Raw genomic sequence first — 19953 nt, forward strand, 5'->3', positions numbered from 1 at the left:
ACTCTTTTCTTTTCTTCAATTTACCAAAATTGAACTAAACTCCAAATAAATTGTAAAATTAAAAATACAATTACACACATATTGGTTAACAGCTTACAGTAATTAACGCACAGTTTCAACATTAATTAAAATCACTCAATGACAAAAGACACTTAGGATTTTTTTTTCTTTTTGGAGTAATCCCCGCGAAGCAAAAATCACGTGCTTACAGCTGTTACAAAAAATTACGCTATGCCAACAAAACAAAATATAAGTGCCTTTTCACAAATTTACAGAATATTTCAGAACTATCCTAAACTGTCATAATTCAGATGTCACCTTTACAGCAATTTTATACAAAAATAACACCACAATTTCTTTACAACTCCTTTGGACAGAATGTTTCATTTTCACTCTCATAATCATCACCAACATTTTCTGGTGGAGTATCATAACCAGAATTTCTTTTCCATTCACCATGTGCCCAAAGATTTGCAGCAAGTTCTTTTCGAAAGTCTTTTATGTCTTCGGGTTGGAATTGCTGCACGTCCTTTCCAATCATCAGCAACTCGGCAAATTTGATCAGGAATGCACCACAATCAGTCCTAAGAGAAATGTAAGATATGCAGTGAATTAAACAATAAATCTTAAGTACATATAAATAATATAACAAATAATAACACGTACGATCCAGTTTGGTGTGGTGATCTTTGCCACTGTATATCAAATTTGTTGAAGACATTCCCAAAAGACTTGTGATTTTTGTCAAACTGTGAGAACTTTAGCAAATGGGGGATCATGCGTGCATACATTTGCATGTAGTTCATTCCTGCTTCATATGGCTCACTGTATATGGAATCATATACATCAATCTTTTTTTGATTCAAGTCCAATACTCCCAACAAAAAGTGTGTCACAGCTTCATCATCTTCTGAAGGAAGCCGACATGGAAAAAAGATTTTGTCAACCTCAGTCCATACAATTCCACATCTACGGCTGTCCCCCCACACATATGGTGTCAGAAATAACTGATTATCACCAGCATACCAAAACTCATCACTAGCATCTTCACTGAAATCTTTATACACAAGTGCATATAATTATCAAAAAGAACATCAGTAGTTGTGCATCGAAAAGGATGATCGCGAGGGTGGTAGCATTCCTTCTTTCTCAGATAATAGAGAGCAATGTCAATATGCTTCATAAAAAGGCAAAAAATAAAACAAATCAATAACAAATCAGTCATAAAATAATGAAAAAATGATAAATTAATAATAGAAAAAATAAATGCCTTGTGAATTATCTAACCTTATCATCAAGAACAAATTTGCTATCTGAAAGCTCAAGGAAAAATATTTTGCTACTGATTTTTTGATGAATACAATTTGTATGGTTTTTTCCTCAAACTATTATCATCAGCATATAAATCAATTTGTCCCCTGAAAATTTTGAAAATGTCAAGTTAGAATTTTGAAAACTTTAATCTATAACTTAAGGACCAAGTGTCCTTAGCTTTTGAATTTGATACTCAAACTTAAGGACTGCATGTCCTTAGCTTATGAATTTTGAATTCAAACTTAAGGACAAGAAGTCCTTAAGTTTTAAACTTGAATCTATAAGTTAAGGACAGTTAGTCCTAAAATTAGTCTTACAATCACAGAAGTTAAGGATGTAGTGAAACACATTAAGAGACTTACTCTTTTTTGCGACCTCTCCTTTTCTCCTTGCCCAACCACACAATGAATTTCTTCACTAATTTTTCATCTTCTTTGGCATAATGAAAAATACACCTACGAGTATAGGTTGATTTTATCCAACCTGAACTCTTCAGAGTATTTTGATTGTCTGCCTTGGAACTTACTGCTTTTCCTTCCTTATCAAAAGGAGATTTCAACTGCCAGCTTAACTTCTTGTTCCTTTTACCTCGACCAAGTTCTTCTTCAACATTTCCTTCACCCTCCATAGTCAAAGTCGCATCAATGTCCATTTGTATACTTCGAGGAGTAGGAGTAAGAAGAGAAAATGACGGACCATCATAACCAATACTGTCTCTCCACAGTACCTTCTTATGTTTTTTCAAGAGACAACTCAGCTAAAATATTGCGTGCAACATTTTCTTTTTCTTGCAATTCCACATTTTATTTATCTTGCAGTTGTTCACCATGATCTTTAGATGCTTGTTGACAAGATTCTGCAAAAATATTTACAACAGCTAACATGTTAATAATCTTTAATTAAAACAAACATATATAAAATTTAAAAAGCACTGCCTAACCATTTGCAATATCCAAGATCATTCCAGCTACATCATCATCATCACATATTGCATCTATAGATTTGGAACCAATCTCACTTCTGCCTATGTCTTGAGATTGTAGTCCAGTTTTCTCTTTGATACTGCACTCCAGCTTCTTTGCTTGCTGCTTCAAAAGATACAATATATAATGAAATAAAGATACAATATATAATGAAAATTTTATCTAACCTTGACTGGCACAAGTTTGAACTCCAAATTTTTCTTTGTATGACAGCGGTGTAGAGAGATCATACGTTCCTTCTAAGCATTTGCATACAATCTCGCTGACACTTGTCCCCAATGGACTTGTTAAATCCTCCTGTGATTGCAATCCACAAACTCTACAAATTTTCTCCGGCACTCCACAAACTTCTGCATGCACATGCATAGTTTATATGTATTAATCTATTGAATATACATTTCAACGAAAATAAAAATAAAAATCTATAACTAACCTTTCCCAATATCAGTAACATTTTCAGTTTCATCATCTAGATGTGCATCTCTAAATTCTCTTTCATACTGACCCTCTGCATGCACATCCATATAATACGCTCAGTAGCACGACAATGATCATCAACTCCATATTTTCTAATTGGAACACTAGATTCTCTATCTGTGTTCATCTGATCAGCTTTCCCAAACATGTTTATCAAAGTATCAAGCTTTGATCCTAGAGTTTTCTTTAAATCCTGAGAAAGCAACTAAGTTACAAAGAGAAGGACATGTTTAAAACTTAAGGACATGCAGTCCTTAAGTTTGAACTTAAAGTTCAAAACTTAAGGAAATGCAATCCTTAAGTTTGAACTCCAAGTTCAAAAGTTAAGGACAACAAGTCCTTAACTTTGAATTCCAAGTTCAAAACTTAAGGACATGATGTCCTTAAGTTTCATTTCAAAGTTCAAAAGTTAAGGACAAGAAGTCTTTATCTTTCAATTCCAAGTTCAAAATTTAAGGACACAAAATCCTAAAGTTGGACTAACTGAAATTACCTTGATTTCGTTCTCAATTTTTTTTCTGATACAACAATTTTCTGATTAACTCTGGTAACTTCTGCTTGCAAATCCTTCTTAAAACTCTCTGATAATCTCTGAATCAAAAAACATAATATAAAAAAAGGTGTTCGTAAGCAAGAAATAATCAAATAAAAAACTAATACTATTCAAAGGCAGAAACACATACTCTAACAATTTCCTTAAGTACGCCTTCGTCAAATTGTGTGGAAGAAGACCTTGAGCCTTGATCTTGTGAAACTGGCTCCTCCACACAAAGAGGCTGTGTATCTTCTTCTTCCACGGGAATAAAGGGTGACACCTCAATCAACTTAAACACCTATTATATAAGAAAAACTAAACATAAGTATACATAACTAAAACAAATAAACAAAAAAAGAGATAGTAATTACATTAACTTACTTTTTTATTATGGAAATATTTTCTACAAAGAGCATCAAATTGTGGAGACTTCATTTCAGAATAACATAACATTCGAGGATAACCAACTTCTTTGAAGTTCACAAATTGTTTCTCTTGGAAAATAGGAAGTACTTCCATAATCCAGACACAAAACGCAAAAGGAAAGCCAACTAAAGTGTAGCTATCAATATCTTTTTCTTTCTCTTTCTCCTTCTGAACATCATTCTCATTTGATTTCAAGCAACTCTTCAATGATTTTAATAGCGTTTCATAAGCAAGAGATCCCCAGTTGAAGGAAGCGCAAAGTGCATCATCGTCAACAATTTTCATTATTTGCTCCGACACATTCCTATTTTTCCTCTTGCCCATCAAAACCGACTCAACAAAATAGAGTGTTGCCAACTTCAAAGCATCATCATCACTGCCAGCAAATGATGAAGTTGTACCATGTGGGCGACTAGAAATAAAACTATACAAATCAGCCAACTCAATTTTGTCCTTTCCAGGGAAATAGACTCTTAAAAGCCTATTCTCTTTCTCATTTAAACCTTTCATGTCAAGCGATGAATAAGACTTCAAACCAGTAATAATATGGAATGCATCACGAGTAAACTTAATATCGCGGTCAAATACCTTGAAGGTCATCGAATCAGGTTCATTACTAACAATTTCAGAAAGCAATACACAGTGCATAAGTTTACCCGAGAACTTCACACTTTGTAATCTGAAGAAGTTGCCAAAAATATTTTCCCTCAATTTCTTCCATTGGCCATTCGACAGAAAACTTTTAATTATTTCCTTATATTGAAAATCTCCTTTCCAATATACCAGAAAATTACGCCAATCGTCAAAATCAAAAAAATGATCGCCTTCCATTATAACACTAGAAAAGAAGGAAAAACAAACAAAGATTAGGACTTAACTTAAAATTTCAAGTTTAAAAGTTAAGCAAATACAATCCTTAACTTTAAATTTTAAGTGCAAACGTTAAAGAAATACAGTCCTTAACTTATACTTTCAACTTCCAAAGTTAAGGACACTTAGTCCTTAACTTCAAGTTTCATGTGCAAAAGTTAAGGACAATAAGTCCTTAACTTTAAATTGTAAATGCAAAGGTTAAGGAAATACAGTCCTTAACTTATACTTTCAACATCCAAAGTTAAGGACACTTAGTCCTTAACTTCAAGTTTCATGTGCAAAAGTTAAGGACAATCAGTCCTTAACTTTAAATTATAAGTGCATAGGTTAAGGAAATACAGTCCTTAACATATACTTTCAACATCCAAAGTTAAGGACACTTTGTCCTTAACTTCAAGTTTCATGTGCAAAAGTTAAGGACAATCAGTCCTTAACTTTAAATTGTAAATGCAAAGGTTAAGGAAATACAGTCCTTAACTTATACTTTCAACATCCAAAGTTAAGGACACTTAGTCCTTAACTTCAAGTTTCATGTGCAAAAGTTAAGGACAATCAGTCCTTAACTTTAAATTGTAAGTGCATAGGTTAAGGAAATACAGTCCTTAACATATACTTTCAACATCCAAAGTTAAGGACACTTTGTCCTTAACTTCAAGTTTCATGTGCAAAAGTTAAGGACAATCAGTCCTTAACTTTAAATTGTAAATGCAAAGGTTAAGGAAATACAGTCCTTAACTTATACTTTCAACATCCAAAGTTAAGGACACTTAGTCCTTAACTTCAAGTTTCATGTGCAAAAGTTAAGGACAATCAGTCCTTAACTTTAAATTGTAAGTGCATAGGTTAAGGAAATACAGTCCTTAACATATACTTTCAACATCCAAAGTTAAGGACACTTTGTCCTTAACTTCAAGTTTCATGTGCAAAAGTTAAGGACAATCAGTCCTTAACTTTGAATTCCAACTACAAAATTTAATGTCGTTTCTTCTTTACATTTAATGAACACAGTTAACTGAAAATTCATAATCAGTAAGCTTATGAATTTCTACGACTATTTTTATGAAATATACCTACATAATCAAATATATTGAATCAACCACAAACACATTTCAAATTTCACACACTAAAAATTTATCAAAAACAGAATCACACAAAATATACTACACTGAATCAACATATAATGCTAATTTTTGAAATTTCACACATACTTCACACGGCATTGAACCAACTTACAAATAAAGAAAAATGAAGATGACGCAGAAGATGACGGAGAAGATGAAGGACAGAAGATGACGGAGAAGATGAAGATGAAGATGACGGAAGATGACGGAGAAGATGAAGGACAAAAAATGACGGAGAAGATGAAGATGAAGATGACGGAAGATGACGGAGAAGATGAAGGAATGAAATAAGGGTTTTCGTCGATTTTGGGATTATACAAGAAATAGAGAAAGGGTAATTGTGTCTTTTCCCCCTTAGTAGTGGCTATTTTTGATAAGCATTTTAAATAGTGGATAAAAATTAAATACACCCTTATTTAGTGGCTACTACACGCCATTTTCACCCACATGTATATACTGGCCCAATTACAAGCCCAAATGCTCATAAGCCCAAATTGGAACAATTTCATAATGACAAACAAATCCCCATTTATCCCTTCTCTCTCATTTCTAAAACCCTCAAAAACCCCGTTTGTCCATTTCCTCGGCAACCCCACCCCCCAACCCCTACGCCCGGCCGGCACCATCTCCTTCTCTACACCAAAGTAGAGCAAAAGCGATATCCGGGTTCTTAAAAAGCTGCATGCTTTTTCCGAATTCGTTTGCATTAGGATTTTGCATAAGCTCAAGTTGAAATTCTTGATATGAAAGCCTTAAGATTTTTTAGGACATTGAACTCTTCAAATCCAAGCAAAACCCATTTTAATTCAACCATTTTTCGTCGCCTTTACTCAGCCCAACCTCAAGAAGACCACCCAACAAGCACTGGTCTTTCTTCCTCTGAAGAAGATGACACGTCATCATCCTCAGTCTTCGACAGTTCCCAATACGATGTAGAATTAAACAATGATGTTAATTCAGGAAACAGTGTAAGCAGCAACAGCTCCACTTGGGACGAGAAGTATAGAGAAAGAGTGAAAGATAATGTCTTTGGTGAAAAAGACCCTTCAGAGATTAAGAGTACACGAATCTTGATTAAAGAAGAGGAGAAGAGAAGAAGAGCTGCTTTATTGGCTAGGAGTCTTCTAGAAGCTGCACTTGATGAAAAGGGAGATGAAGAAGATAAAGGGGATGATGAGGTGGTGAAGGAAGAAGATCAAATGTCATTGAGTGTTGGAATTATTGGAGCTCCCAATGCTGGCAAATCTTCATTGACCAATTATATGGTTTGACGTCTTTTCTGTATAAATTCCCGTGCTTTAATATTATTGGTGTTGTTGGTTATATACTTATATGAGTATAGTGATGACTAATTTGCTAATGTTAGCTAAAATGGATGAAATGTTAGATATATGGAGATGCAGGCTTAGAGTTTTCATTCTGCTTTCCTTATTTCAGTGGAGATCCAAGCTAATTCAAAGAAGAAAGAAACCTAATGAAAGCTAGAAAAAGCACAAGGCTTTCCTGCTGAATGATATACTGGTGGTTAATGCTGATTAGGGCAAATGACATGCTTTGGTACTTTTAGATTATTTTGTCTTCCTAAGTATATAAAATTTTGTACATACAATGAGGTTTTTCAACTACATGGTTCGATGACTCTTCTTGATAAATTTCCATGCTTTATTGTTGCTGTCGGTTATATGAGTATAGTGATGACTAATTTGCAAGTATTAGTGGTAATTGCTGATTAGGGCAATCATATGCTTAACAAATTTTCCCTTGTTCTGTTGCTGAAAATATATAAATTTGTTTATCATACAATTAGTATTTTCAAGTGCATAGTTCGATGACTCATCTTGATAAATTTCCATTATCTTCGTTGTTGGTTATATGAGTATAGTGATGACTAATTTGCGAATATTGGTGGTCAATGCTTATTAGGACAATCACATGCCTAAGTACTTTTACCTTGTTCTGTTGCTGAACATATATTTTTTGAATAAAAACCTCAACTAGTATGAGATTGAGGCTTTGTTGCTGTTGTATTCGCGATAGAGTATGCCCTATGAAGCTGTTATAGCTCTTATTTTACCCAAAACAGAATGTTATTATGTTCTTATTGGCAACTAATCCCTGCAGTAGTCTTTTTGCTGTTTGTTGTCTGTCTTACCTCTTTTTCTTTCTGTAGGTTGGGACCAAAGTTTCTGCTGTATCACGGAAGACGAATACCACTATTCATGAAGTCTTAGGTGTGATGACTAAAGGAAAGACACAAATCGTAAGTGTACTTAGAATTACTAGGTTTCAGTTTCTCTCTTTTTCTCTGGTTGTTGACCTTCGTTCTTTTTCTTAGCTTGAGATGCATCTATTTGCCAAAATGAACTTTAGTGTCCAACATGACCATATATAAAGCTGTTAAACCATTTTTTGTCACATTTTGGTGACTAAATTTTACCCCCCTATGACACTGAAGTCACATAACTATTTTTTGTCACATTAAAGTAACTGAACCGTGTGTGAATCTCTCAGAAATACTAATGACCGAAAGGTCAAATTTTCGGCTCACAAATACAAATGACCGAAAGGTCAAATTTTCGACTTAGAAAATGCAAATGACTGAAGAAAAAAACTCACCTTGTAAAAGTTCGACTACCCATATTTAAAACAAAAGACAACTAATCAAATATTTAAAAAGAAACGATTACTTGGTTTTGGAAATTTAACGTTCCATTCATTTGTATTTTCAAAGCAATTCACACATAATTCACTAGAATCAGTTTTGAGATTTTATTGTTACTGTGAGTAAAGTTTAGTTACTTTGATGTGACAAAAAGATAATGTGACTTTACGAGGGTAAAGTTCAGTAACCACACGTGAAATTAACTCACTAATTGATCGAAAAAGTATTTTTCTTGGAGTAAGATTACAATCACAGTTTCTTAAGATTAATAAATGTCAGTTATTTGATTAAGCTGACACAAGCTTGATTCAGCCATCATTCTTTTTGAAAAGGGAATATTTACTCTTACAGTTACATCGAACGTCTTTTTTTTTTTTTTTTTGAGAGAAATGATTGTACATCAAATGTCTTATTTACAGAACTTTTTATTTATTTTTCCTTTTTGAACAACTTTTATTTATTTAAAGAGAAGCCTTACACAAAAGAGGAAAGAAGCAAACTACAAAGTATGACTAATAGTGAAAAATGTCGGACCTCATCTGCTAATCTTGCAGGTTGAAGTGTATTTTGTGCATCTAAATATTGAGGGAAAAAAAAGTTATTTTTTGCTGGAGTAATCCTTTTCTTAGATGTCAAGACCTTTTTTGGGTTTGCTACATATTTGATGGATTCTTTTACAGTGTTTCTTTGATACTCCTGGGCTTATGCTAAAGAAAAGTGGATTTCCCTACAAGGACATGAAAGCACGTATTGAAAGTGCATGGAGGTCTATTAATCTATATGATGTACTGATTGTCATATTTGATGCTCATAGGCATCTTACCAAGTTAGTTTTTTTTCTTTACTTGACTCCAAAACTCCATCTTCTATATTTATTGTAATAATTATATGCTCCATCTCATGATATTTTATATGCATAACTTTTATCAATAATTACCTGTGAGAAATAAGTTACTAATGGAAGGAAAAAAATTATGGCAAAATGTGCTTTACTTTTTTAGTATGGATATGTTTATTTCTAATCTTCAGATTTTCATTCATTACCCCGAGTTCATAGAAAAAGGTAGATTTGGTTTTCCATTTCTTTAATGAAATGGAGATGCTGTTCAATACTGGCAGTCCTTACCCTAAGGATGCACACACTTATTGGCTTGTATCTTTGGTCTAGATACCTCTCTGATTGGTGCATTAGCCCATATAAATTTTCAATCACCTTTTTTGATCAGTAATAAAGCAAACAGTTCCCTGCATAATGTTGCATTCACCAATACCAATATAAGGTACAAGTCAATTGACATTTTAAATTTGGTGCAGAGCTAATTGTTGTCACATAATATAGGGCGGAGAGAGTAGAATTTCTTGATGATGATGCACATCATCTGACATGCTCCAACAAATGGGGCTTTTCTCCTCGCATATTTTTTCCCTCTGTAAATAAGATTTTTATTAATGAAACAGAAGGCATTTAGGAGTTGCATGCAAAGATTTGTCATTGCAGATTTCCATTTAAAAGCATTTCTTAAATCATTCACTGTTGTCAAAGGCGCGCTTAAGCCCTGAAGCGAGGCTCAAAACATGTTGAGCTCTTCGCCTCGCTTTGTGGGCGCTTTAGTATCGCATCAAGTCTCTTCTTAGGCATACTTTTACTTGCCAATGAGTGTAATCCTGAAAAGGCAACATTAAACAATTGATATTTCACTTTATCGTAATTTTTTTCCATTTTTTTGTCTATATATTTGTTATTCATGCTTATTATTATTAGTCTTAGACTACATATACATATTTTTACTTTTTCTCCAGTTGCACCATTTTTTTTATATTAAAGCTCACTCTTTATTTGCGCTTTGCGCTTAAAGCTCCAACGGACCTTAGAGTTTTTTTTGCGCTTTTCACCTTTGATAACGCTGGATTTACCAATATGAAAGTAAAGATATATATTATTGGATTATAGCTTCTGAAAAAGATTCTCATTGAGACATGAAATTTCAAGGGATAGATCTCCAATAATAATGAACCTCTGAAATTATAGTTTAGGTTTACTAATATCATTGGTGTTTAACAGATAGTTTGTTTAACAAAATTGTAACACTGTAAATCCTAACAAGTTAAACTGCTTGAACAACTCTACATGCACTCTGGCATAGTGGTCAATAAAGTGGCAAAGGCTCTGGTAGACCAGGGTTCAAGTCCCAGAAAAGACAAATGTTAACTCTAGGTGATTTCTTAGTGGGCAGAGCTACCAGTACAATTACTGGTGGAAAGTAGCAAGTACCGGGTGGATTAGTCGAGGTGTGCGCAAGTTGGGCCGCAAACTACAATAAAAACTATTCAATAAAACAAACTAAGTGGAACAACCGTACTTGTGATTGTTGAGGTGAAAAGGTGATGGCACGGATAATGTTGCTTTGGAAATTTTGAGAGGTAGAAGGCTGTATAATTGCTTCATAGAGGTGAGATCAGAGTTCCAGAAATGAAAATCAGACTGAAATACATCAATGATGTGATACCATTGTTTTCCACAGCTGAAGGAAGGAAACTATGTTCCCATTTCAAATCTTTCAGCACTTTAAGTTTTTTGAGGGTCAGCGGACCAATTTCTGTGAATTTTGTTACTTTAAGCTTTTTAACGGTCTTTGAGCAACTCTGCATCGAAATTTGACTTGGATAAAGTTCTTATATGCTGGTCAAGGTTTATATATCCAAAAATCATGTTTAGGATCAAGATGATTGGTGAAGTAATCTTATGGTCCAAGTAAAAGTCTTGTCAAATTTGACTTCTGGGCTCATTTTGACCAAAGTTATTTTGGTTTTTGCTCAAGGGGAAGCTTGTCTCCCTATGCAAAAACATGGGTTCAAGTCGTGTGTTATTATAAACCTAGATAAACTTCTCGCTTTTAAAGAGCAGGCTGCCACTTGAGATAGAAATGTGAGACCTTCCAAGATTTTTGCTGAGATAGAAATGTGAGGACTTCCATTTTGGTTATTTGTAGAGTATGTGACACATAGAGTGGGTTTCCTTTCTTCTGTGTAGTCAAACACGATGTGTTATTTTCCAAATGTCTGTCTCTAATTTCTCAAGTTGGAGTGCCATTTATGTTTATGTAATCCTTCTTTCCCTTTTGTCTTTGGAAATACAATTTTTAACTTGCAAACTCCAATCTGGAGTTATGAAATTATTCTCTATAGCTTTGTGCTTGCTAAGTGTCAGGTTTTCCTATCTTCGTATTTGTATATATGCTAACAGAGCTCCAAATATTGAGATTGTGGTGTGAACTGTAAATTTCTGGATCCTTTAACCCAAATGAGAGGCTTTGGAATTTCTTTTGCCTGGATCACCTTAAGTAGCTCTGCACAGTAAACGTAGGTATAGGTTTCCATGTTAAAGTGAACTTATCGAGGAAAAAAAATGTTTAGAGTGGAGTGAATGGTGTATATATGAATGTATCTATAGCACTGAGTAGATTCATCAGAACTTTGCATGCATGATTTCTTCAGTCTAATTCGTTGAAATAGATGTTTCCGTAACATTTTACCATACAAATGTATAGGCCTGATTCCAGAGTTGTGAGGTTGATTGAGAGAATGGGTTCTGAGGTTAACCCAAACCAGAAACGTTTACTGTGTATCAATAAAGTTGACCTTATCGAGAAGAAGAAAGATATATTGAAAGTTGCTGAGGAATTCAAAGAACTTCCTGGATATGAGAGGTAACCTTTTACTTCTCATAATGTGGTATTTCACTATCCCTTATTCAATTTAATTGAGATTAAAGCTCAATATGGTGTGTGCTTTCTTGATCTCTCATTTGTAGGTGTTTTACGATATCGGGACTAAAGGGAGCTGGAGTGAAAGATCTAACACAATACTTGACGGAGCAGGCATGTTTTATGTATGAGGCTGCGTGTGTGTTGGGGGGGGGGGTTACCTTTCTGTATGTTAGTAAATGGTGCATTCTAGGCATTTGAGCTGGTTAAGTATACAAGTCTATTGTGGTTGTGGCTTTTGCTTCCTTGTGATTTGATCTTAGAAGTTTTCTTTGTCTACATCTTGATTAAAGAGAATGCAACATGAAAAATTTCAAATGATGAACTTCCATAACATTTAATACCCTACCCTTCCACCCCAAGCTCTCTCTCTCTCTCTCTCTCTCTCTCTCTCTCTCTCTCTCTCTCTTTTCAATGAGATATCCCCTGTTCTAATATTGGAAAATTAATATGTTCAGAAAAATGTTTCTTGAGATGCCAATCTTCCCTCCCAGTCCTCCAGCTCCCAAAGAGATGCTGATGATTAATTATTTTATTGAAGGTGATCCTTTTGCTTTTAATGATGGAATTTGGGTAATATTGTTGTTTTGGGAGGTCTTATGTGCATGGCATGTACTGGAGCCTCTATGTTGCTGGACGGCTGAAAGGCTGCATACCTTGTCAGGCGTGAACTCCTTGACATGAGCAAGGAATTCAATATCTCTAATCTCTCGGGGAAAAAAGAGATTAGAAATTCCCAGATTATATGGTTATATACTTCCATTTAACCTGAACCTAATACATCATATTCTTCTTTTTTGACGAGTGTGGATGCCATTATGTTGTGACATCTGTAGTGTGATCAAGTTTTTTCTACTTCGAGCTTGTGAGTTTAGATGCCTACTTTGGTTTTGTGCAGGGCAGTACACGTCTTGCTATATATTAAAGCGCATTGCATTAGTGAACTCCAGTTGGTTTACTTGTCAGCCTCATCATCATGTCGATACACTCCCCCACCCCCCACCCCTCAAAAAATAAAACACACCCTTTTCTCCCCTCTTTACTGCAGGCACTACTCTGTAAAAGAGGGTGCATAGCTATGGGTTGCTTTGTTGTTTCTCATATATGTTATTGTACATGTGTGAAGTTAAGAGGTTCTTTTCGTTGCTCTATTGTTTGCTTTGACCTTTCTGTTAATGCATTCATCTCCTTTCAGTGACGAAACTGGATGCTTAGTCTCATAATCTGTCTTCTTAGTGCCTCATTTGTATTCCGTGTTGTTTGTTATGATTAGGCAGTGAAAAGACCATGGGATGAAGATCCACTTGTCACGAGTGAAGAAGTTATGAAGAATATTTCAATGGAAGTTGTCAGGGAAAAGTTGCTACATTACATACATCAGGTATTCCATCGTCTTGTTTGTACACTTAAACAGGATGTGCTTTCTTTGACCAGCAGGGGGACAAAGATAAGCATGAAAATGACCTGCTAATTTGTCTATTTAGGAAATCCCGTATGGCATTGAACATCGCCTGATGGACTGGAAGGAGTTACGTGATGGTTCCCTAAGAATTGAACAGCATTTGATCACTCACAAGATAAGCCAACGCAAGATTCTCGTAGGAAAGAATGGTTCCAAAATAGGGTAATGTTCTTTCAGATACAGTTTCCCAATTATTTCATTAATACTAAAAACATGAAGTAGCTGTGGATGACTTCTCTGCTTAATATCTGGGCCAAAACAGAGAACATGATGGGCTGCACAATGTCTTATTGCTTATAGAAAGCATAGCTTTTATTTTTGTTTAGGCAAAGTGCCGTTTAACATGAATGATCTCGCTTGGGCAAAGTTGTATTGCTATAACGTTGTATATCTGTTAATTTGGTGCAGGAGAATAGGTATCGAGGCAAATGAAGAGTTAAGATCGATATTCAAGAGAAACATCCATCTAGTTCTTATGGTTAGAGTGAAATCATGAGATCAAAGACCATGTCCTTGTTTTGCATGTATATATAAGAGAGGTCTCCAGTTTTTTGTCCTTTTACCAAAGCAATTGTGAGTTGACACAACAATCTTCCAAAGCATATCATATTATGTTGTTCCGATACAAAATATGGAGAAGTTCAATTTCCCTTGTATTTGAATACATTCATATTCTTTTGCTATAGATTTAAGGACAAAATTTAGGCATTGTATTCGTGTTGGATTAAGGGTACAATACTCTTTCCACTAGAGTAAGATTGGGTGTCCTGTTAGTTCAATTGCATTAATAAATTTGAGCCCCAAGTTCTATTGCCTTAGCTGAGCTATGTACTTTCTGTTTAAAATTCTTACAATATATTTGAATTCCTTAAATTGTTTCATTTTCACCTCTGTACTTTCTGTTCTTACTCCAATTCTTCCTTATTTAGACTCTACCTAATCGAAATTAGTTACGATACCTTTTGTTACCAGCCAAACATGCTGATGCTTACATGGTAATGGTGAAAATGGTCATAATATACATATCCTTACTAGTATTCTTCTAGATAATGTAGGATTGATTGAGGTGTGATAATTTTGGACCAAAAAGAAGAACAGTTTACTCTTTATGAGAAAAAATTACTCTACTACTTATATTGTAATGGAAAAAATAGTTTTTGTCATTTTGAGCTAATAAATACTCCCTCCGGTCCTTTAATCTTTCACTTAATAAAATAAATTGGTCCACAAAATATTTCAAGATTAATGTTATTACATGATTTTTTTAATGAATATGCTAAGACTTTATTCAAAAAGGAGGGAGTATTGTCTTAGCAGATCGGTAGACTCATTTGAGAGGCCATTTTTCCTTAGCATTCTTCCGGGAAAAATTCAAAAATAGCCAAATTTATAAGTGTTCATTTAAAATTAGTCACAGTTTCAAAAGCAATCGAAATTTAGCCATTTTCATATAAAATTAAATATGAACGAAAACACTGTTCAAAATTCAAAAAATACTCCGGTATAATATACTGGACTTCCAACATAATATACTGGAGTTCCAGTTGAATATACCGGTCCAGTGTAATATGCTGAAAGTTCATACACATGCTCCAATCTCCAGTATATTATGCTGGAACCTTCCACGTGTTGGAGTTCCAGCATAATATGCTGGAAGTTTCATACACAGGTGCACGATCTCCAGTATGTTATGCTGGAACTTTCCGTGTTGCAGCAAAATAGTGGCTATTTTTCAATGACCAGTCCGAAAACTAGCTAACCTGTGCTATTTTTACCATTCTTCCATGTCCCACGCAATTATTTTGGTAAAAAATACTTGGATATTTTCTTGAATTGTGTCGCGTCCGCAACAAATCCAATTCTTTTAAAAAAGAACCTAAATCACATCGCGCAGCAAACCGCTAAATCATGTGAACGTGATTTCTCGCTTATCATGAGTTTGATCACTCATTGTGCACTTGAGAATTGTGTTTCTATTAAGGGGAATGCTCCACTTGAATTAAAAGTTATAAATATAATTTTATACTTCTTAAAATCAATAATAGATGTCTTTTAGCCAAATAAGAAATACAGTCAAGTAGTTGCAGTTTCACATTTTGGAAAGAAAATGTCTTATTAGCTAGCCTCTATTTCCAACGTAGATTCTTTCAGCCTACTTTAGTGTTGTAATGAAATTATTCATCGTCCTACAAATACAGTATTACTACCAATTTCCAAGATTTATATGGACCAACCTAGGAATGATCGAAACTAGTTAGGTGAAGAGATAAATAAATGTCAGAACAAAAATTATACTTTTGGAGTATAAGGATATTTAGAAAACAAGCATGAAGTCTCGTCTTTTACGTTTAGGAAGCAATTATAGTATTTAGCAGTCCTCAGCACTAATGATATCATTTATTTGAAAAACAAATCAATCAGAAGCTTATTTCATTTAATTAACTTGTTTCATTTATAAGATTGAAAATTAATTTTCTTATAGCGATGAGGTTAGACGTGGCAAAAAAAACAAACAAACAAGAAATACATCTCTGCAGAAGATCTATAAGGGCAAAGCAAATTCTTCTCCATGGTATGAAATTTTCTAAACCTTATTATTGTTCTCGGTAGTTATTTAGTTTACTGTTGCTGGTATTATACTAGTACTATTTACTACTGTTACAATACATGAGAAAATGGGAGTACAGTTTTTAAGTAGTTTCAAATTAAAGATGATTAAAAAAAAACTACTGTAAATAATTGAAAATGACGAGAGAACCTTTTCAAAGTCGTCCTAAGGCAGCTAGTTAATCTTCTATGCGTTGTTGATTGAATTATCTCATTATTAAGTAGTTTTCATCTACTATAAAAAAGAATTGTAAACTGAAAAGTGATCAAGTAAAAATAAATACCTAAGTGAATAGATGAGTTTGTTATTGTTGCTGAACTATTATAGCAGAGTAAACTCTTTCTTTTGCTAGAAAAAGGAAATTATCTTTTTATAAGTTGTAAATTCAAAATTTACAGGTCTATTAGCCTAAATGGAAAACTGTTACTATCATTTAGAAGGTTTGAAATCATGCAAGAAAATGCTCTTGGATTAGTAACGACCACCACAGCAAAAAAAGGTCATGACCTCAATTGTTTTGAGTTACAACAACAACATATACCCAGTGGGGTCTGAGGAGGGTAGAGAGTACGCAACTTGGTAGACAAATTGTTCTATTTTTTAAAAACAAAGTTAAACTTGTCAATTGAGAGGAAAACAACTAATCAGTCCAAAAACTCATAATAAGCCAATTAGAGTAATTAAGAGTACAAACTTCTTAGTTATATATAACTGAAGGAGCAGTCACTAAAATTAAGACACAAAATAAAATAACCAAACAACTTACTACTATTCATAGTACTAATACTGCTACTCCACTTGAAACAGTTTAACAATCAGTTGAAAGACTGAAAGGGCAATGTCAACTGATCAAGAAGTGCACTAATAGGTGCAGCAAGTCTAGGATCATAACCAAATCCATGCAATTCCCCTCCAAATTCTGATCCATAATTACTAACACCATAATCCAAATTATTATTTCCCACAAATGGACAAGGAGGAATCCAAATCCACCTCTTCTTGCAAAAGTCAAACAGCAATGCCTTATCTGAATTCTTTATAATTATGACCACAAATTGTCCATGACCAACACAATTAAACCCTTGACCATTTTCCACTTCTGCAAATTGTACATAGAGTTGTTGTGGCATTCTCTCTATTTCCACCCACATTGTCCCACAATCTTGCAATGCCCATAGCCTTAAACTCCTTGGCACATTCAGTTTGCTTTTCTCAACTGCTGCAACCAAAACAAGCCTCCCATTTCCTTCTACTAAGCATGGCGAACGTAGAAATCGTCGCATGGGTGCTTGAATTTTGCACCAATTGTTAGTAGCAATGTCATAGGAAAGTACACTAAAAGGGCTGAAATTCATGCAATAAAATCTGCCCTCAACATGCACCATTTTCCCCGATTCAAAGCTGCATAATCTTGGAAGTGAAGAAGTTGTACCCCAGATTGAGTAAAATCCATTCCCGTCAATGTGAAATGATTCAGTGGTTAAATTCTTAACAGCATAAGGAGATATTAAATCATCTCCAGCCACAGCTAAATCAATTGATGAGTTAGTTATAGTTAAACCAATAGAAGGGAATAACCTAGGCCTTAAAGTTGGTGGCAAAGGAATCATAGATCCCACAAGAGGATTACACAAAAGGATATTTTTAGATCCAGCTTCATCTGAAACAAAGCAAATTAATCCACCAGAAGATGAAACAGGAGAAAACCCTTGTGGGATTAAAGCAAAGGAAAGCCTAAACCAAGAAAGACTATCAGGATCAAAGAGGTAACCTTCAACTCTATGATCAGAGGTACCAGAAGCATTACTACTGTTCTTGTAAATATTGTTTCTTGGGATTTTTTGCCTGAAGAAAATGAACCAATGGCGCTGAGGGGAAATTTGGAGGTACAATTCAAGAAAAGTGCTAGAATAAAGAAGGGCATAAAATCTTTTACAAACAGCTCTAGCTCTAAAAAAAGCAGGTGGCGGAAGAAAAGCAATGATCCTATCAATTAGTCTATGTGGAAGTCTGCTCCAAATTCTAGCATCCATCCAAGGGCTACCATTTATTGATGGATTTGGTGGAGTTCCAAGAAAATTTGTTGTTGGTGTTGGGATAGGAAAAGCATAGGGAAAGTGAAAGCTAATAGGTACATGAAAAGCTTCCATTTTTTTTTCTTTTGTGTACCAAAAGGGATTCTGAATTTTGCCTTCAAGTTTGGAGCTAAGAGAGACTACAGCGTAAAGGGAAAGTTAAGGTTTTAGTTTATAGCTAACAATCAAGAACTAGGGGTTTGTTTTTCTTTCTCAAATTCAGTGGAAGATATAAGGAGCTAGAGAGTTTCACTAAAGAGGAAGAAAATGAGGAAAGAGATATGAGATCTTGGCAGAAAACTAAACAAAACTAGGAGAGAAGTCTCTTTTTGGCCTCTCTGTTTGTCTTTCGGATTCTTGGTTTGTTTTGGGAGAGGGAAACAAGTGTTTATATAGAAAAGTTGCAGCCTTTTTTTCCATCATTTTTTATTTTGTAAATTGTTTTTTGCATTTTGCAGAGAGAAAAGGAGAAGTGGAAGTCATGTTTTGATGGATACATCTATCATTTCAGTGCTTTCTTGTCAATTGGCCGAGGAAGGAAGGACAGTCAGCAGACTGCAGTTCAACAGACAACCAGACAACACACACATACACCCACAAGGAAATATTGGGATTTTATCTTCTTTTATAGGGAATTTGATCTTCCTTTATGTGTGGTTCTTTAGCCTTCTTATTATTTTCCTTGTGGATTTAAGTTATACTTTTGAATAGTGTAAAAAAAAGGTTGCACTCGCTCTGTTCCAGTCTAAGCGAACCTATTTTTTTTTTTGTCCGTTCCAAAAAGAATGACTAATTTCTTAATTTGGTAACAATTTAAGTTAAACTTACAATTTTACCCTTAATGAGAAGCTTTTATAACCACACAAATATTTTGGACCACTTTTTGACTTATTTAGAACCACAAGTTCCAAAAGTCTTCAGTTTTTTAACTTTGTGCCCAAGTTCACATAAATTGGAACGGAGAGGGTATTATTAACAGTGCAAGTTAACCTTTGTACCATGCATATTGATTATATATTACTACTATTTTTATCAAGTCATCAATTACTTAATATTTATTATTGATGTTTTATATGTAACTTAAATGTGTAAATATTTTATATATCGTCTATACATACAACGTTAGTTTTTTTAATTTTTCGTTTAATACCTCAAACGTGCGTAGTGTTTGAAGACTAATTAAGTTGTATAGCCATATATATAAAGAAAAGACAAACTACGAAAAGTTTTACTTGAGTGGTAGTCTAGACCACAAGTACGAAGAAAGACAGAATTCGTGCTAGATCTTCTTTTATTTATTAACTAACGAATAAGTACACACTAATATATTCTTGAGCGTTTTTCCCTTAAACGAGCCCCATCATGCCAATTTATACTAGTTGAGCTAGTGGATTCTAAATGTCAAATGGTTAAAGAAAACTAAAAGTATTAAAGAGAGTTTACGAGTACACAACCTTAGAGACCAAGAATTTCGTAGTTATATATATTCAACTGAATTTAAGTTACATATATTAATAGGATAATTTTTTTAATCTATCAATATAGTATAATTTGTAATAATTGATTGTTTGCCTTTTTTACTAGGTTATTGGTTAATATTTATTATAATATTTATTTATAATTACCTTGTAAGTGTCCTGATAGTATAAATCA

General features: G+C 34.1%; 4 protein-coding genes and 1 long non-coding RNA gene across 5 annotated transcripts; 1 reads left to right on the plus strand and 4 right to left on the minus strand.

Moving 5' to 3' along the window:
- Positions 1-283: 283 nt before the first annotated feature.
- LOC138886382 (uncharacterized) lies at positions 284-951 on the minus strand. Its single transcript, XM_070167475.1, has 2 exons — positions 667-951; positions 284-584 (listed from the first exon to the last, which is right to left on the minus strand). Exons 1-2 carry the CDS (start codon positions 804-806, stop codon positions 359-361), a joined length of 366 nt encoding a protein of 121 aa, XP_070023576.1. The 5' UTR covers positions 807-951; the 3' UTR covers positions 284-358.
- A 1420-nt stretch (positions 952-2371) lies between these two features.
- LOC138886383 (uncharacterized) lies at positions 2372-2818 on the minus strand. The gene is made up of 3 exons (XR_011405095.1): positions 2731-2818; positions 2465-2647; positions 2372-2399 (listed from the first exon to the last, which is right to left on the minus strand). It is a non-coding gene; the product is annotated as an uncharacterized lncRNA (long non-coding RNA).
- Positions 2819-3263: 445 nt separating this feature from the next.
- Positions 3264-4566, minus strand: LOC138885470 (uncharacterized). Its single transcript, XM_070166421.1, has 3 exons — positions 3691-4566; positions 3458-3607; positions 3264-3365 (listed from the first exon to the last, which is right to left on the minus strand). Exons 1-3 carry the CDS (start codon positions 4564-4566, stop codon positions 3264-3266), a joined length of 1128 nt encoding a protein of 375 aa, XP_070022522.1.
- Positions 4567-6267: 1701 nt separating this feature from the next.
- LOC104225362 (GTP-binding protein ERG) lies at positions 6268-14498 on the plus strand. The gene is made up of 8 exons (XM_070168168.1): positions 6268-6994; positions 7900-7989; positions 9072-9217; positions 11940-12098; positions 12203-12273; positions 13433-13536; positions 13640-13779; positions 14026-14498. Exons 1-8 carry the CDS (start codon positions 6473-6475, stop codon positions 14111-14113), a joined length of 1320 nt encoding a protein of 439 aa, XP_070024269.1. The 5' UTR covers positions 6268-6472; the 3' UTR covers positions 14114-14498.
- Positions 14499-16909: 2411 nt separating this feature from the next.
- Positions 16910-18654, minus strand: LOC104225363 (protein UNUSUAL FLORAL ORGANS). Its single transcript, XM_009777139.2, has one exon. The coding sequence runs from the start codon at positions 18373-18375 to the stop codon at positions 17041-17043; it is 1335 nt and encodes a 444-aa protein (XP_009775441.1). The 5' UTR covers positions 18376-18654; the 3' UTR covers positions 16910-17040.
- Positions 18655-19953: the final 1299 nt, after the last annotated feature.

This window comes from Nicotiana sylvestris, chromosome 2, assembly GCF_000393655.2.
Source record: "Nicotiana sylvestris chromosome 2, ASM39365v2, whole genome shotgun sequence".
NCBI lineage: Eukaryota > Viridiplantae > Streptophyta > Magnoliopsida > Solanales > Solanaceae > Nicotiana > Nicotiana sylvestris.

Bases quoted from the DNA above. Each gene is read 5' to 3' on its own strand.
- LOC138886382 (XM_070167475.1), bottom strand. From the start codon at position 806: ATGAACTACATGCAAATGTATGCACGCATGATCCCCCATTTGCTAAAG. The intron at 585-666 runs GTACGTGTTATT...CATTTCTCTTAG, and splicing joins TCACCACACCAAACTGGATC to GACTGATTGTGGTGCATTCC.
- LOC138885470 (XM_070166421.1), bottom strand. From the start codon at position 4,566: ATGGAAGGCGATCATTTTTTTGATTTTGACGATTGGCGTAATTTTCTG. The intron at 3,608-3,690 runs GTAAGTTAATGT...CTTATATAATAG, and splicing joins AATATTTCCATAATAAAAAA to GTGTTTAAGTTGATTGAGGT. The intron at 3,366-3,457 runs GTATGTGTTTCT...TTTTTGATTCAG, and splicing joins TACTTAAGGAAATTGTTAGA to AGATTATCAGAGAGTTTTAA.
- LOC104225362 (XM_070168168.1), top strand. From the start codon at position 6,473: ATGAAAGCCTTAAGATTTTTTAGGACATTGAACTCTTCAAATCCAAGC. The intron at 6,995-7,899 runs GTTTGACGTCTT...TTCTTTCTGTAG, and splicing joins CTTCATTGACCAATTATATG to GTTGGGACCAAAGTTTCTGC. The intron at 12,099-12,202 runs GTAACCTTTTAC...TCTCATTTGTAG, and splicing joins GAACTTCCTGGATATGAGAG to GTGTTTTACGATATCGGGAC.
- LOC104225363 (XM_009777139.2), bottom strand. From the start codon at position 18,375: ATGGAAGCTTTTCATGTACCTATTAGCTTTCACTTTCCCTATGCTTTT.